The sequence below is a fragment of the Mastigoproctus giganteus genome, chromosome 5 (assembly GCF_048544385.1).
Source record: "Mastigoproctus giganteus isolate SK-2022 chromosome 5, ASM4854438v1, whole genome shotgun sequence".
Taxonomy (NCBI): domain Eukaryota; kingdom Metazoa; phylum Arthropoda; class Arachnida; order Uropygi; family Thelyphonidae; genus Mastigoproctus; species Mastigoproctus giganteus.
The window spans coordinates 77,113,069-77,131,057 of record NC_143579.1 but is presented as its reverse complement, the minus strand read 5'-3'; the positions used below and the strand labels follow the sequence as shown (position 1 = coordinate 77,131,057).

The window sequence follows — 17,989 nt, the reverse complement described above, 5'->3', positions numbered from 1 at the left end:
CGTTTCTCTTGGATTACTGCTACCCATATGCAGTATTTTGCATTTTTCAATATTAAACTTCAGTTGCCACTTCTCAGACCTAACCTTAATAGATCCTTTTGCAGTAGCATACTGTTTTTACTATCATTAACAACCCTGCCAACCTTTGTATCATCTGCAAACTTGGACATTAAGCCTGATATACCTTCATCGATAATAAATACACAAAACAACAATGGGCCCAGCACTGAACTGTGGGGGACTCCACCAATAATAACATTAGGCCACGTACAGCAGTGTCCATTTATTACCACTCTCTGCCGGCTCCCACTCAGCCATCCCTTTATACATTGCAGCAACTTGCCCTTAATGCTATACCACTCCTATTTGTACAGTATTCTCCCATGTGCAACAGTATCAAAAGCTTTCCTGAAATCCAAGTATATGATATGAAAATTATTTTTTGCATCCAGTTCTTTTGTAACCACATTGCAGTATCCAATCAGATTGGTCAGACAAGACGTCCCCTTAACAAACCCATGCTGTATCTGAATTATTACTGCAGTCTTGTCTAGGTGAACATGCATCTTTTCTTTAACCAGTAACTCCATTATTTTCCCCGGAACAGAAGTTAAACTAACAGGTGTATAATTATTTGTGTCACACTTTGAACCCCCCTTTGTGAATTGGGGATACATTTGTACATCTCCAGTTCACGGGGACCTCGCCTGAATCTAAGGATGCTCCCATAATTATGGCTAAGGGTTTGCTTACTTCCCTCACTGCCTCCTACAATATAACTGGATAGATTCCATCTGCCCTAGGTGCATTTTTTATCTTTAAAAAAGGCACCTAGGGCAGATGGAATCTATTGTTCTCTGTTATTACAAAATAATTTAGCTCCCTGTTAGAGATTAGTAAACTTCTGTCTTCCCCTTCCTCACAATATTCCTCATGTGCAAATGTAGATGCAAAATACTCATTCAGTTTGTCTATCTGAGCAGGATCACCAACATTTGAACCACCAACATCAAGTGGACCAATCTGAGTGATCCCCTTCCTTCTAGAGTTTACATAAGTAAAGAAGTCTTTGTTGTTTTTCTTTGCATCCTTTTCGAAGAATTTCTTGTAATCAGCCTTCTCTGCCTAACCTCCTTTGTGACTTGATTACAGACGAGCTTATATCTGCCATAGACTTCTGTGTCATCTGATAATTTATATGCATCCCACACATTTTTCATCTCTGCCAAGAGCCTCATTAGTTCATCTGACATCCATTTAGGTCTAAATCTTGAACAGTATTTCTTAGTTTGTATGAAAACCTTAGTAGCTTCTACGATTAATTCTCTGAAGGCCTCCCATTTAGAATTCACTGTTTTTAACATCATCAGTTACTACCTGAGACAACTGTAGTCACCTTTACGAAAACAAAAACCCTTCCCTTTACCCTTGACGGTAATTGCACCTTTAAGTAAAGACCACATCTGTAGACTGTGATCACTGTCACCTAGTGGTTGCTTTATCTGAAAATTCCTAATGCACGTGTCCATCAATGCTGATAATCTGATCAAAAGTATTATCCCCTCTGGTTGCCCCTTGAACATGTTGCTGTAGAAAACAATGAATCCTCCAATAAATCCACAAAAGTCTCGCTAGCTTGTGAATTACAATCCCACAAGTTCCATCTGGAAAATTAAAATCCCCCATTACAAGACATTCTGATTTACTGGTCCATTCTATTTCTCTGCACAATTGTTAATTGTACTCATCAGAGTCATTAGGCCTATAATACACTCCTACTCTCATTTTCCCTTTAGCATTAGCATTAGTAGAGGCATTTGATGCAAGAAAGCAAGCTTATGCAGCATCAGCCAAAAAAAAATAAAGTAAAATAAATAAATAAAAAATAACCACTTCCACTTCACCCCTCTGTTCGTTCGAAATACCTGTCCAGCTGAGCCTTAAACTTATTTAGGCTATCAACTTCCACGACAAAGGATGGAAGTCTGTTCCACCTACCAACCACCCGCTGGCTAAAGGCAAATTTCCGCACATCTATCCTACATCTGTCTTTCCTCAATTTGAATTTATGCCCTCTCAGGTGATTATTCTGAGCAAGAGGAAGAATCTCATCAGCAATGAGCATGCTCAAACCATTCAAGGCTTTGTACACCCCTATCAGATCACCTCGCTGGTGCCTAGTCTCCAGACACTGTAATTTGCAAAACTTAAGCCTTTCTTCGTAAGAAAACCCCTTTGTTCCATTCACTAATCTTGTTGCCCTTCTCTGTACTCTTTCCAGCAGCTCTACATCCTTCTTGAAATGAGGCCTCCAGGCCTGTATACAGTACTCTAGGTGTGGCCTGACCATTGCCTTATACAAGGGAATAATCACCTCCTTATCCCTGCTAGAAAAATTCCTATATATCATTGACAATACACCATGAGCTACTCTTGCAGCCCATCTGCACTGCTCAGAGAACTTCATATCTGCCTGCACAACCACCCCCAGGTCCCTTTCATTCTCTACCACTGTCAGTGTAGTACCACAGAGTTGATACGTTGCTCTGGGGTTGCTGTTTCCCGATGAAGAACTTTACATTTGTCAATGTTAAACTTCATTTGCCACCTCTCAGCCCATCTGCTCAACCTTTCCAGATCCTGTTGCAGCAGCATAGTGTCATTAGTGTCCTTGACAACCCTGCCAACCTTCGTATCGTCTGCAAACTTCGACATTAAGCCTGATATACCATCATCAATATCATTTATAAATACAGAAAACAATAAAGGACCCAATACTGAACCCTGAGGGACTCCACTAATAACATTAGTCCACGATGAGCAGTGTCCATTGATTACCACTCTCTGTCTTCTCCCCCTAAACCACCCCTTTATCCATAGCAACACTTTTCCTCCAATGCCACACTGCTCCAATTTGTGCAGCAGTCTTCCATGTGCAACAGTATCAAAGCCTTCCTAAGATCCACGTATATAATATCAAAGTTATTCCCTGCATCCAGTTCTTTTGTGACTGCATCATAGTATCCAATCAAATTGGTCGGGCAAGACTTCCCCTTAACAAAACCATGCTGTGTCCGAGCTATAACTGAAGTCTTGTCTAAATGATCCTGCAGTGCTTCTTTAACCAGTGCCTCCATTTATTTTCCGGGAACAGAAGTTAAACTCACAGGTCTATAATTACTTGTGTCAGCCTTTGATCCTCCTTTGTGAATTGGGGTCACATTTGCACATCTCCAGTCCATGGGTACCTCCCCTGAGTCCAAGGAAGCTCTCATAATTATGGCTAAGGGTTTGCTTACTTCCTTTGCTGCCTCCTTTAATATAACTGGATAGATCCCATCCACCCCAGATGCCTTTCTTGTGTTTATCTTCAACAATTTCTCCTCCACTTTACTCTCAGTTATTACAAGATTCTCTAGCTTACTGCCAAAGTTGAATACACCTCTGGCATTCCTCTCGCTAAATAACTCCTCATGTGTGAATGTTGATGGAAAATATTCATTTAGTTTGTTAGCTACCTGAGCAGGATCATCAACAGTTGACCCATCGATATCAAGTGGACCAATCTGATTCATCCCCTTCCTTCTAGAGTTTACATAAGTAAAGAACTCTTTGCTGTTTTTCTTCGCATCCCTTGCCAAGAATTTCTCGTAATCTGCCTTCGCCTGCCTAACCTCCTTTGTAACTTGGTTACAGATCAACTTGTATCTATCATAGGCTTCTCTGTCACGTGTTAATTTGTATATATCCCATGCATTTTTCTTCTCTGCCATATGCCTCATTAGTTCATCTGACATCCATTTTGGCCTAAACCTTGAACAATATTTCTTAGTTGGTATGTAAAGCCTAGTAGCTTCCAAGATAAGTTCTTTGAATGCTTCCCATTTTGAATTTGCTGTTGGTAACATCATCAGTTGGTCCCACTATATAGAATTTAAATACTGTCTCAGTCCATCGTAGTCGCCTTTACGAAAGCAATAACCCTTCCCTTTACCCCTAATGGTAGTTACCTCTTTGAGTAAATCCCACTTCAGCACACTGTGATCACTGCCACCTAGTGGTTCATTTATCTGCAGATTCCTAATGCATGAAGAATCACTACTGATAATCAAATCAAGAGTATTACTCCCTCTAGTTGCCTCCCGAACATGCTGATGTAGAAAACAATCATCCAATAAATCCACAAAAGCCTTGCTAGTGTGTGAGTGACCAGCCCCCAAATTCCAGTCAATATCTGGGAAATTAAAATCCCCCATTATAAGACTCTCTGATTTATTGGCCCACTCTATTTCTCTGTACAGTTTCTTATTATACTCATCAGAGTCATTAGGCCTATAGCACACTCCTACTCTCAATTTTGATCTCCCAATGCTTATGTCACACCAAACTGACTCGACACTGCACTGTCCAGCGATGTCGACTGGCTTCACTTCTTTGGATTTTATGTGTTTCTTAACTAATAGCATAACCCCGCCTCCCTTCCTATCCTGTCTATCCTTTCTGTAGGCATTGTACTCCCCAAATTCCAGTTCTGCATTCCTTATATCTGTGTGACACCACGTCTCTGAAATCCCAACAATATCTGCCTTTGATGTTTTGAGCAATACCTCAAATTCATCAAATTTATTTACTAAACTCCTAGCATTGGTGTACACGCAAATATACATGCACCTGCTCTTCCTCTTAGCCACCCTAACACAACCCATGTGTTTACTTGTACCCCCATGATTCCCAGCAGTCTCTGAAATATCCTGCATCTTATTTTCCAGGCTGCTGCTCATTCCAATAGAAGCAGTGCAAGAATCACTTTCTCCTCTGCCAGTGGCTACTGTTAATCTATTATCCCCCCCCTTGTATCCCCCCAATCTAGCAGTTTTCCGATCCACCTAACACTGCCTCGATAGCATCAGCAAACATTCTTGCATCCTTTCTATTTAAGTGTATCCCATCCCTGTAGAAGCAGTCTCTCCTGTTAACAAGTACAGACCAGGCTGAAAAAAATTCTACCCCTTGAGCCCTGCACAATCTTTCCAGGGCCGAATTGATCGACAGGGCTCTCATCATATACTCCATCCTATCATGTCTGGGCAGAATTGCAGACACTTTCAAATTCAACCCTACTTCACGGCTTTTTTTCAACAGTGACCTGTACTTGTTAAGTAATTCCGCTGGTCTCCTACTCTTAATATCATTAGTGCCAACGGGTACAACTATATCACCTTTTGTGCCCTTAAAAGATGATAACCGCTCTACAACGTCATCAACCTTTGCCCCTGGCGGACATACCCTTCCCAGTGTTTATGTCACACCAAACTGACTCAACATTGCACTGTCTGCCCATGTCAACTGGATGTACTTCGTGAAATTTAATGTGTTTCTTAACTAACAGCATAACCCCTCCTACCTTCCTACACTGTCTACCCTTTCTGTACACATTGTACTCCCCAAATTCCAATTTTCAACTGCTTATATCTATGTGACACCATGTCTCTGATATCCCAACAATATCTGCATTTGATGCCTTGATCAGCACTTCAAATTCATCAAATTTATTTACTATACTTCTAGCACTGGTGTACATGCAAGTATACATGCACCTGTTCTTACTCTTAGTTAGCCTAACACAGTTCATGTATTTATTTGTTTCATGATGACTCCCAGCAGCTCTTGAAGTCCCCAGCAACTTGCTCTCTAGGATGCTGCTTGTTACAACAGAAGCAGTGCAAGAATTGCTTTCGCCTCTGCCTGTGGCTACTGTTAATCTTTTAGTCTGTGAATCCCCACAAGCTAGCAGTTTTCCAAACCACCTAACACTACCTCGATAGCATCAGCAAATATTCTTTCATCCTTTATATTTAAGTGTATCCCATCCCTGTAGAAGCTGTCTCTCCTGTTAGCACCTATCATGTCTGGGCAGAATTGCAGATACTTTCAAATTGACACCCTAGCTCGGAAACTTTTTTTCAACATTGACCTGTACTTGTTAATTAAATCAACAGATCTCTTACTCTTAAGGTCATTAGTGCCAATGTGTACAGCAATATCACCTTTAGTGTCCTTAAAAGATGATATTCACTCTACAACATCATTAACTTTTGCCCCTGGCAGATATACCCTGGTCCTATTCCACCTATCCTTTTTGCATAATATATTCCCCGTCTCCCTGACAATATAAGTCACCAACAATAACTAGTTCCTGTGGGACCAGTGCATTCTGCCTTGGAGATTGCCACTGTGTTGCCTGATGCACAGGAGTGAGTTCTGGTGTTCAGTTAGGCAGCTAAGAGCTTGATGGGCCCTCTTATTAATTTCCTTGAGGGCATCCACTCTACACCTCAAACTGTCATAGATGCCCATTAGGATGCTGAGTTGGTGCCTAATTTCCTCACAGCCTCTGCACTTAGCATACACACAAAGACTCCTCCTTGGCTAGATTATGTCCTGTTCTCGACAGATCTGCAAACATTTCACATTTTGCGCATTTTTTTAGACTGTGATGCATTGGAGAATCGCCCCCTTCAGTTCCCTCCCGAGCCACAGCACTCTGGCGGCTAATCTGTGAGCATTGCTTTGCTGCTCTAGTCTGGGTCATGATTCTGTTTAAGTACAAATTAATTGACAATGAAATTTAATATGATTAATAAATTTTACTGATTAATTGATAATACTATTCTATACTAAGCTAACAGATTTCTAATACAGTGCTACGTGTTTTGCTATCTAGTTTTACATGAAACCTTACGCTATATAGTTCGGGATATATGGTGTATCGTATAACAATTGTAGCAAATTACGAACAGTAAATCTACGGACACTAAGTATTAACTTTTAAAATCGCTATCTAAATTGAAAGTAAACCAAGGAACTTGACTAGGTCTATAAGCTACTTATAGAAAATAATCTAATATAACAATTAAGTCAATAAAACGGCTAAATATAATTTAAAACTTAGCGTTCGCCGGAGCAGCAAAATTTTGTCAAACACGTGGATTAGATACCCTTACCGATCATAAGTAATAACCTACAAAATCTCTAAGTTCAAAGTAAACTATCATGACTAGGAATATAAAGCTACTTCCAGAAAATAAAGTAATATGCCAATTTAAGTCAATAAAACAGCAAAAATTTAAGAAAAACTTCTCTATTAGCTGGAGCCGTAAAAACTTTGCCCGCACACAGCTACTTTCATTTCCAAAACTCTGATAAACCATTGACATGAGTCAATGGCACTCACTAGTGATTTCTTGTTGTACTTTTCAATGTGGTAACTTTGAAAAGTGCTCATATGGCTTTTCTAACCTCTTCTTTAAACAGACTTGTCAGAGACATACTTAAGCAAAGAAAGCCAATGTGAAAGAAGGTCTCGACAAAACTGACATGCTTTAAAATCATTTTTACTTTAGTGGCAGCATCAGGTGAAAAATTTTTGAAATCTATCTCTCCTTTTACACTTCTTTCTAGATAGTAGTAGATTTCCACCAAATATTCATTCATTTTCACAAGAGGTGGATGAATATTTAAAAAACAAATTAAAATTAAACAAATTTATTTAAAAAAATTCTAAAGAGGAGATTCAGTGCTTGGTGGTAATACCAAGTGCTCAATCATCTTTAATACCCTTGCTTGCTACTGCAGTTTTCATGCCTACCATAACAGGCTCATTATCAACAAGTGCCAAACAGACTTTAGAAGGAATCCCACATGCTTTCAGGTTGTTTGGAAGATGCCCAATGCTGTATACTGTAGAGTCACCTTCTGCAGGCACTGACAGCAAAGCTACTTTCAAGCTGATATATTTTATTATTATTAAAGTTCACCACAATGGGATATAACTTGGAATCACTTTGATTACATCTATCTGTGTTTTTTTTTCTATTTCACTATTGCAAAACATATTTCTGAACTTTATTACTACAACTCAGAGGAAGATTATGTTCTATGATAAAATATGCAAATAAACATTCAGCCCATATGACTACGAAATGCTACATCTGTTTTTGCATTCCTTTCTATGCATTGCATACTATCCTTGTGCTTATTTATTTGCAAATGTCTGATTATGTAGTGTTTCCTGCTGCTTAAAACTGAAAAAGGCAAATATGTTAACTTTTTCAAATTTTACAATACATGGAAAATCTTACATATGTCCTCTGAAATTTTACATCACATTTCTTTGGCATCTTATAAGCATATTAATTAACTTTGCACTGCATGAGCACAATGAAATGATCACATATCATACAGAATTATTATTTTACAATGTAATCATTCATATTTTGGTCAGAAAATTGGCTATCAGGTGTGCAACTAGCACACCTGACAGTCAATTTCACAAATCCACAATTTTTTTTTTTTTTTTTTAAATTCTAATTTTGACATAGTTTTACAATTTTTGTGTGAGAAGAAAAAGAAGAAAATGGAATTTTTTCAGAAAGACAGAGAAGGGATCAAATTGAGTAAAAAAGCCTGATTCTTCATTGTAAATCTGGAAAGTTGACAACTATAACACTAATTTCATTTCATCATCATCATCATGTAACAAACTCATTATCTAGAACACTTGTACCTAGTGCACCCCATATTGTAAAAACAACTAAGAAGGAATAAAAAAACATAACAGTATCTGCTTAAAGATTCAATGAAAATTTTGAAAGTGACAGTAAAAGAATTCAATATTATACCCTCTGTTAAATATTAAATTAAAGAATAATATTAAAGAAAGTCTAATATTAAAGAATGTTGCACCCTACAGCCCATATTATTATTTTATTTATATATATATATATATATATATATATAGTGGATTTCGGTTATCTGAGCCACCAGTTTAATCGGGGCAGCAGTTTATTTGGGGCAAATCTTAAAAAACAGAACCCAAACGAGAAAATAGCCAGGGTTTACTTCGTTTAATTGGGACAACATGCCGTTTAATCAGGGCAGGAGACCGCAGCACTGGAGATTACCCTACAATTGTCTCTGACTGTACCACGTGGTTCGGTCGGATTTCTGGAGGTCACAACCATAAAACAATTAGCAGTCACCTGTTTATTGGACTTTTCTGTTAGTGCAATCTATCATAAGCAGATAGTAAACTCGATCTTATTGAATTTGCGATAATACTGACAGCTGGAATTCTGTGGGTTATTAAGGTGAAATGTATTTACACTTCCATGGAATCTTCAATCATATAAAAAAAATTAATTTTCAGAATCTTCTCTTCATTCCTATTTTTAATAGCTTCGTAACTTGCACGTATTGTGTTACTTGCAATTTGTGTGTGCCGTGTTCTGTGTTATTGATTACTTATCTTTTTACTGTTTTAAATTTTAACCCCCACCCACAAATGTCAGTGAACAGAAACGTTAACTAGTTAGTATGTACATATTACAGTACGTATTAATTATTCCGATTATCATGCATCATTTAATTTTTTAATTGGCAAGGTAATAAAGGGTAAATTTGTGCTTAATATATCTTTACTTTTATAGTCTGTGGATAATATTCCTCCTATTTTCGCTAATTAGAATCGCTGTTTAATAGAATTAAAATTATATTCACAAACGTGATCACAATGACCGGCACTTACTACACATCATATAGTGAACAGTACTTTACTATGGTGAGTCCATCATAATGTGATTGGATTGTACAGTGAACCAATTGTAAAGTGGGGATCTATTGTATTTTTAATCATTTACGTGAAACTTCGAATAATTGGAGCAGCTGCTTAATCGGGCCAAAATGCACTAGTCCCAATGTGTCCCAAATAACCGGAATCAACTGTGTGTATATATATACAGCAGACTCTTGATTTACCAGAACTGGATTAACCGGGAAACTTCAAGACCCCAAATTTAAAAAAAAAAAAAAAAAAAAAAAAAAAAACCAACCCAAAATCTTATATAAAATTCAAGTAATAAATATAAAGGTATAAACAGATGTTTTGCAAGTCATAAATAAGATAGAAAAGAAGCAGCATTATAAGTCGTCATTGGGAGATTAGTGTACCCTCGCTGTCTTCACACCTGCCAGCTCAAAAAAAAAAAAGACCACCACCAAATGTTTAGTTTGTTTCAGTGCATCATGCCAATATTGTTGTGTTCGTCGTCGCGCCGCAAAAGGGAAAATTTTGTTTTGTTATTTATGTCGAGGATGTTGGAATTTTTTTTTTTTATAGTAACTGTTTTTTTTGCTTAGAAATTGCGAAAATGATGGGCAATGCAAGAGTTGTACTTTCAATTGAACAAAAACTTAAAATTATTCAAAAGTTTGAAAACGGTGCATCCCTTAAGTCTCTAAAGAACCATTATACTGCTGGCGACCAAACCATACATGTCATCATAAAAAATAAGGGGAAGCATCGTATTGGACACACAAGTAATGCGCGGTAAGTTTTTTCATTTTTTTTTATCTATCACCATACTTTTTACATAGGTTGCTGAACAGTTTTCAATACAGTAAGTCGCCGACTTACGTAGGTTCGGACTTACGTTATATTATTTATATATATTATATGACTGAAGATTTCAGTGAAGGAGACACACATTTCACTATAATAACGTAAAAACCCACAGAATTCCAGGTGTCAGTATTATCGCAAATGCAATAAGATCGAGTTTACTACCCATTTATAATAAATTGCACTAACAGAAAAGTCCAGTAACCCAGAAAGTGCAATTTGTTTTTGTTTTATGGCAGTGACCTCTGGAAATGTGCTTTAGTAAAATGTGAGTTTGCGTGGGGTGATAATAGTGAGTTTTCACCTTAACCCTGTGAAGTTCTTTCCAGAAAATTTAATTTTGACTGTTATCATGGTGCTGACTAAGATAATAAGGGACAACGGTACTAGTAAATCTATCAAAAAAAAAAAAAGGAAAGCGATCGAGTTGGATCAGAAAATTAAAATAATAAGAATGTACGAAAATGGCAAAACATCAACAAGTATCATGCAGAATTCAGATTTGTCAGTGTCAACAGTGAACACAATAAAGGAGAAAGACAGAATATGAGAAGCGGTGAAGCGATCAGCACCAATGAAGTCAACTATAATAACCAAGGTTACGAAATACGTATCAGTTTTTACAGTACAATAACATGCGTTTTTTCTTCCTTTTATGTTTTCTTTTCTTATGTGCCACTCTGGCTATTCACCGCTGTTCCCAGATAAAGTTTTTAATTAAAAATTAAAAACTTTATCTGGGAACTAATTAAAAATATATAACTATTTTTTTTTTTTTTTTTTTCCCCATTCTTCTGAGGATATTATGTGGTTTTTGTAATTTTGGCTTATCAGGGATATAGTAGCAATATTTTATTAGTCATTCCAGAGTTAAAAGTCGACTTGCATAATAAGTCCTGGAACATATCTCTTATGTATGTTGGGGACTTATTGTATTTTTGGATTAACCGGGAAATCGATTATCCAGGAATTTTTTTTACCATCTATCCAGGAAAATGGAGAGTCTACTGTGTATATATATATTAGCTGTAATTTTGTTTTTTCAATTTTGTAAAAAGCCCTCCTAGGCCTTTGCCCACCTCACCCCACTGTTTTTTACACTGAAGCAGGTGCACTGGTGTCTAACAATACTGAAACTAACTTTTCACCCTCCTGAATCCATAAATTCTAAATGTTCTTATAATACTACTACAATGGCCAAAACAGTAATTTCTATCCCACCCCAACACACAAGCTGTATAAGCTTTGCTTCCTTGTGTCACATTGCCAATATAAATAAGAAAATTTCTCAATGTGAATTTTTTCTCTCAGTACTTACTGCACATTTTTCTCAAATACAGAAAATTAGTAGTCATCTTTCTTTAGCTGCTGCTCCCAAAGCAACAGTTTCATTCTGAAAGAGTTTTTACACTAACTGCAAGTTTGCAATCAAGCAATCACAAATTTCAAGGAGCCTTGTCCAGCCATTCAGTTGACTTATCATGCCAGTTAGAAATACCAAATTGACCAGCCACACTGAACTGAACAAATGTAAACAGGCTGCTAAGACAGCTCTTGTTTTGTTAATATAAGAACTTTGTCAGCAGGAGTACCACATACAGGTTTGGAAGTCTCAGTTTAGGAAAGATGTGGATCAGTTGGAACAAGTATAGAAAAGAGCAACAAGATTAGTAAGGGGAATAAATGGATGCTCTTATCAAGAAAGATTTCAGCATCTGGAAACTAGACACCTATGAGGAGATATGATTGAGATGTTTAAGGTTTTGAATGTCCTCAAACAGGCCTATGGGCTGGGAAATTCCATATTCAAAAAAGTTAATACTCAAACACCAGCCAAGTAATTAAATATTTAATAAAATAAAATAAAGTAAGATGATGCAGTAAACTGGACTATTACAATAAGTACTAAAAGAAATAAAATCGGTTAAAACAGTTAAAAACTAACAAGGAACTGATCATCGCATCTGAGGACGCGATGATCGGTTCCACATGGCACGCTACCGGGTCACTTCCGTTCCCAGTGCGCAAATAGAGAATACTGACGATGTTCCTAGTGAGTCACATGAGTACCGTGGGCCTGTTACTTAAGGATGTGTCATTGTAGCAACAGTACACTGCTGAGAAAGGAGACAGCTGTCTCCGAAAGCTTCGGATTTCCGGCATTTTAGCTTATTTTAACGATTTTGCATTATTAGTTTTTAACTGTTTTAACCGATTTTATTTCCTTTAGTACTTATTGTAATAGTCCAGTTTACTGTATCATCTTACTTTATTTTATTTTATTAAATATTTAATTACTTGGCTGGTGTTTGAGTATTAACTTTTTTGAATAGGTTTTGAATGGATTGAGTAAGCTAAATGTTGATGGTATCCTTACTTTTGCTCAGACAACACACATAAGGGGTCATAAATTTAATAGGAAAGATAGTTGCAGGACAGATGTGCAAAAATTTTCTTTCAGCCAGAGGATGGTTGATTGTTGATAAATCTTCCATTTATGTTGTAGAAATGGATAGTTTGAATAATTTTAAAAACTAGACAAATTCTTAGAGGAATGGACAGATGGTCTAGTTCTTCCTTAAAATTATTCAAATTACCTACTTCCACAACACCAGCTGGAAGTTTGTTCCAACAATCAGCCCCAGAAAAATGCTTTCAACCCTCTGGCCGAAAGCATATTTCTCTACATCTATCCCACAACCACCCTTATGTATGCTGTCTGAGCAAAAGTAAGGATGCTATCAACATATAGCTTATTTGATCCATTCAAAGCCTTAAATACTTCAATCAGATCTCCTCGCAGATGCCTAGTTTCAAGATGCTGCAATTTGCAGAACTAAATCTTTCTTGATAAGACTAGTCCCTCTTATCAAGAAAGTATATTAAGAGTATGTTTTGTTTCCCACACTAATCTCACTCTTCTCTGTACCCATTACAACAAATTCACATCTTCACTAAAATGAAGCTTACAGACCCATATGTTGTAATCAAAGTGTGGCCTAACCATTGCCTAATACAGTGAAATAATTACCTCATCTCTGCTGGAAAAATACCTGTATATCATTGACAAACCCATGAGCTGTCTTAACAGTCTGTTTGCTATTCTTGTAGAAATGGGAAAGCTGTTGATTAATTTGTCTGATCCAGTGTGGCAGGTCAATTTGGAATTGCTAGTTGACATGATAAAGACAGCTGAATGGCTGGACTAAGCTGCTTTAAGTCTCTGATTGCTTAATCATAGACTTGTAGTTAGCATAAAAAATCTTTTATCTGGAATGGTTTGATAAATCTTTCTAAGAAACCTAAATGTAAACTTTCATGAAAATCCATCTGCAGGAATTGAGTTGTTACCTGCATATGGTTGAAAGGTGCCTAAAAACCATTTATAGTATAATCTGTACAATGAATATCCATACAAAAATACAGAAGAACCTCCAATTATTTTTTTGCTTATAGACAGCCTTACCTGCTATTAAGGTCTCCCCAGCTTTTTGTGGATCTCATTGACCCACCCATATCAGCAGTTCTATAATAAATAAAAAACTTGTTAACAAAAGATTTGATAAAGAATACTAAATATTTTAATAACAACATTTAAATTACTAGAAGCAACTGGTTCAACATCATTTTAATGTTAAAATAAAATTTATTCATCATCCATAAAAAACAAATTAATAAATTTCCATTTATTCTTGAGGCAAGAAAAGGCTGTATAGTCATTGTGACTATACAGCTCATCACACATGGCCCTGCAGTAGGGACAGTTCATCACACCCCCACCACAAGTTACTGTTCCCCCCCACAAGGAGGTAGGTCACTATTATCCTGCTCCCAAAATTAACAGACACTACATCTCATATGACAATAAAAATATAAACTGTGAAATCTGAAAACCTTTTAGGACTAAAGCCTCATGTTGTGAGCAAGTTTACTGATATATAAGTTAGTGCTATTGCATCATTTTAATAAACAGCAACCTATTAAAATAGTACTATATAATATCGGTGTAAATACACCATAGTTTGCCCATAAATTTAACTACTTAAGTAGTTTGGTTTGGTTTTTATTGGCGCATTAGCAACTAAGGCTATAATGCGCCAAGACCAGGTAATATCTAAAAATTTAACATCTCAGTGACCTAATTAATTAGGCCACCATGTCCAGATCTAAAAACAAAAAACATAAATAAATAACAATAACATATAAATTTTAAATACGATTAAAAACCTTTATTGCTTTCAAAAAGCTAAAAATAGCAGACACGTTGTCATTGTCGGATAAAATCTGACTGAGTGTATACGGCTCAGTCAGATGATTAAAAGCGGTAAAACGGGTGCTGCTAAAATCTGGGCAGTCAATTAAAAGGTGTCTGATCATTAAAATTGTGCCACAGAACACACACATAGGAGGGTCATCAGCCCTCAGCAAAAATGAATGAGTCAAATGACTATGTCCTATGCAGGTCCGGGCGAGAACAACTTCCTCTTTACGATTCCTGCGCAGACTAGACTGCCACGGTTCAATTACAGGCTTTATACGATATAATTTATTCGCAGTCTGTCTATTCCACAAATCCTGCCATTGGGAATGTATCTTTTGGTGTATTATTTGCCTGTAGTCTGTATAGGGGACTGACAGGCAGCAATTATTATTGGGAACTGCTGATTTGGCTGCAGTGTCAGCCAAATCATTTCCTCTAATCCCAATGTGGCTGGGAATCCAGCAGAAGCGGATATCATATTCACATTCACGGAGGAAGTGAATCTTCTGCTGAATGCTAGACAGAACTGGATGAGAATTATATCTCACAGTTATTAAAGCCTGTAACACGCTGAGAGAGTCGGAATATAAAATGAACCGATGGTATTGGCATTCACTAATGTGATCCAAGGCTAACTCTATAGCGTGCAGCTCTGCAGTAAATATGCTGCATTCAGAGGGAATCTGCTCCGATGTAGTGCTGTCTGAAAAGACAGCAGCAGATCCCACATATGATTCCGACTTTGAGCCGTCTGTGTAAACTGGCGCGGTCAGAATGTTCAGCTCGGTGTGCTGAATAAAGCTGCAGGTAGACAGACGATGGAGTGTCCGACTTTCCCCAATTTCTAAGGGACAAGTCACATGCCAGAACATGAGCATGCCAGGGTGGAAGGGGTTGCTTCGGTGTTTGAGCAACCTTGTCTACCTTGATATTAAGTTCTTTGAGTAGCTCTTGGAGACTAATACCAAAAGGACGATTGGCAGTCTTACGGGTGTTGTACAAATTTTCCCATCGTGGCTCAAAAACGGATAGCCACGTAGGATGGTCTGGCAGGGATTTCAGTTTTAGAGTGTAGTTTAGAGACAACTGCTTACGTCGAAGTGATAACGGCGGTTCGTTTGCTTCGACGTATAAGCTCTGGCTACTTAAGTAGTGAAATGGCATAGTTAGTGCTATTGCATCATTTTAATACACAGCAACCTATTAAAGTAGTACTATATAATATCGGTGTAAATACACCATAGTTTGCCCATAAATTTAACTACTTAAGTAGTGAAATGGCATTGTTTGATTTTATCTCATACTGTGGCTACCTTCACAACGACATACCAAGTATTGCACTACTTCGAATAAATAACGCCTCTCTAGTAGAGGAGACTACTGTTATTTATTCTCATTGGGCACCACCACCCAGACGAGTTTCGGAACTTGTTGGCTCACTCAGCGGTGGGTGGGCAGGTACCCTGATAATGCAGACATGCCATCATAGTTGCAAAGTTAATTCCACTATGGTGTATTTATACCGACATTTTATAGTTAATTTCAACCCATAACTTATTATGCCTTGTGCATTTAGTCTTCAAACTAAAGTAGTACATAATTAGAATCATTTACGTATATCTCATATTGTGAATACCTTCAAAACGAGTTGCCATGATATTGCACTACCTCGAATAAGTAACTCTTCACCAATGAAGAAGACTTATTCTCAACGGATACCACCACTTTGAAGCTTGTTAGCTTCTCCTCGGTGGGTGGGCAGGTACCCTGGTATTGCAATAATGACAACCCAGTTGTGAAGTATAACTCCACAATATGAGATAAATCTGATTTTCAGACTGAAGACCTTTTAAGGCTAAATCCTCATGTTGCGAGCAAGTTTACTGACATATAGCCCTAAAAGCCCTTAGCCTTTTAGGCTTTAGCCCTAAAAAGTTTTTAGTCTGATAACCAGTTGCACACCATCACGCATCTCTCATATTGTGGAGTTGCCATAAATGATGCCAATTATGTACTACTTTAGTAGGTTGCTGCATATTAAAATGATGCAATAGCACTAACTTATACATCAGTAAACTGTCAAATCTTAACAGTTACTGTTTGCAAAGGGTGAGGAATCCCCAGCCCTACAGCAGCTACAAACAGTCCACTGTTTGGATTGCTCCTTTGTCTCTGGCTAAAAGTGATGGCTTCCCACTCCATTCTAGCATATGATAAATACCTAATGATTCACTTCCTATTGTTTTTCTCTCTGCTACAGTTATAATGATGGCAAAAATGAAAAAAGTGATCTTTGTAAATACATGCATTACACTACATCATTATTTTATCTTCTTCTTGGATTTCTCCACTGTATAAACAGTTACCTTCAACCTAACTTTTTTTTTTTTTTTAATTTAATTTTGGTCCTCCACTCTTTTCTGTCCTCCCAGTCTCCATTCTTCAATTTCCTCTTTTCCATAGCAGCCCTCACTCCCTCCATCCATGTGCTTCTAGGTCTTCCTCCTCTCCTTTTCCTTCTAGTGGGTGTCCATTCCATTGCTTTTTTAGGTATTCTCTACCCCCCATACCATTCTAATCTTTTTTTCTATTTTGTCGATGATGTTTATTTGAGCATCCATTGCTTTTCTTATGTCTTCATTCCTACCTCTTTCTAGTTTAGATCTTCGAGCTGATCTCCAAAAATCCATCTCAACAGCTAGCAATTTCTTCCTTTGCCTTTCCTTTATAGTCCAAATCTCAGATCCATATAGTAAGATACTCTGAAAAATTGCATTATAACATTACTTTATTAAAAGTTATTTGGGGTTTTTTTTTTTTTTTTTTTTTTTTAGGAGCATTAGCAACTAAGGCCAAATTGCTCCGGGGATATGCGGTGATCATTCCCTGACCTTTCCGCATCCTCCGTATTTGGTGGTCACAGACTCGAACCCCGGTCTAATCAAGAAGCGTGTGCTACGCACTGTTGCTCCTGCCCACCTGGCTACGGAGACACCTTATTAAAAGTAAAATTTCAAATATACTGATAAAGACTGCCTTGTTATAATAATTATTCCTTAAAAACAACAATTAATTTTTTCTTATTTTCTGGTGTAAAAGTATTTTATCTCTGAAGAACATCCATTGATATTCTAACAAAATTTACAGTGCCTGTTTATTGTCGTTTGTTCCTATTTAACAAACTGAACTATTATTTTACATTTGTAACCACATGTACTATCTTTTACTCATTATAAATGTTTACAGATGTAAGTTCAATTGTTGGTGCA

General features: G+C 37.2%; 1 protein-coding gene across 1 annotated transcript in view; it reads right to left on the bottom strand.

The window, feature by feature from the left end:
* Nucleotides 1-17,989, bottom strand: part of LOC150085507 (uncharacterized) — a 166,610-nt gene that overhangs the window by 11,481 nt on the left and 137,140 nt on the right. Inside the window, exon 9 of the mRNA XM_090374585.1 lies at nt 13,926-13,985. Coding sequence (XP_090230711.1) covers nt 13,926-13,985 — 60 coding nt within the window. The remainder of the gene's footprint in view (nt 1-13,925; nt 13,986-17,989) is intronic.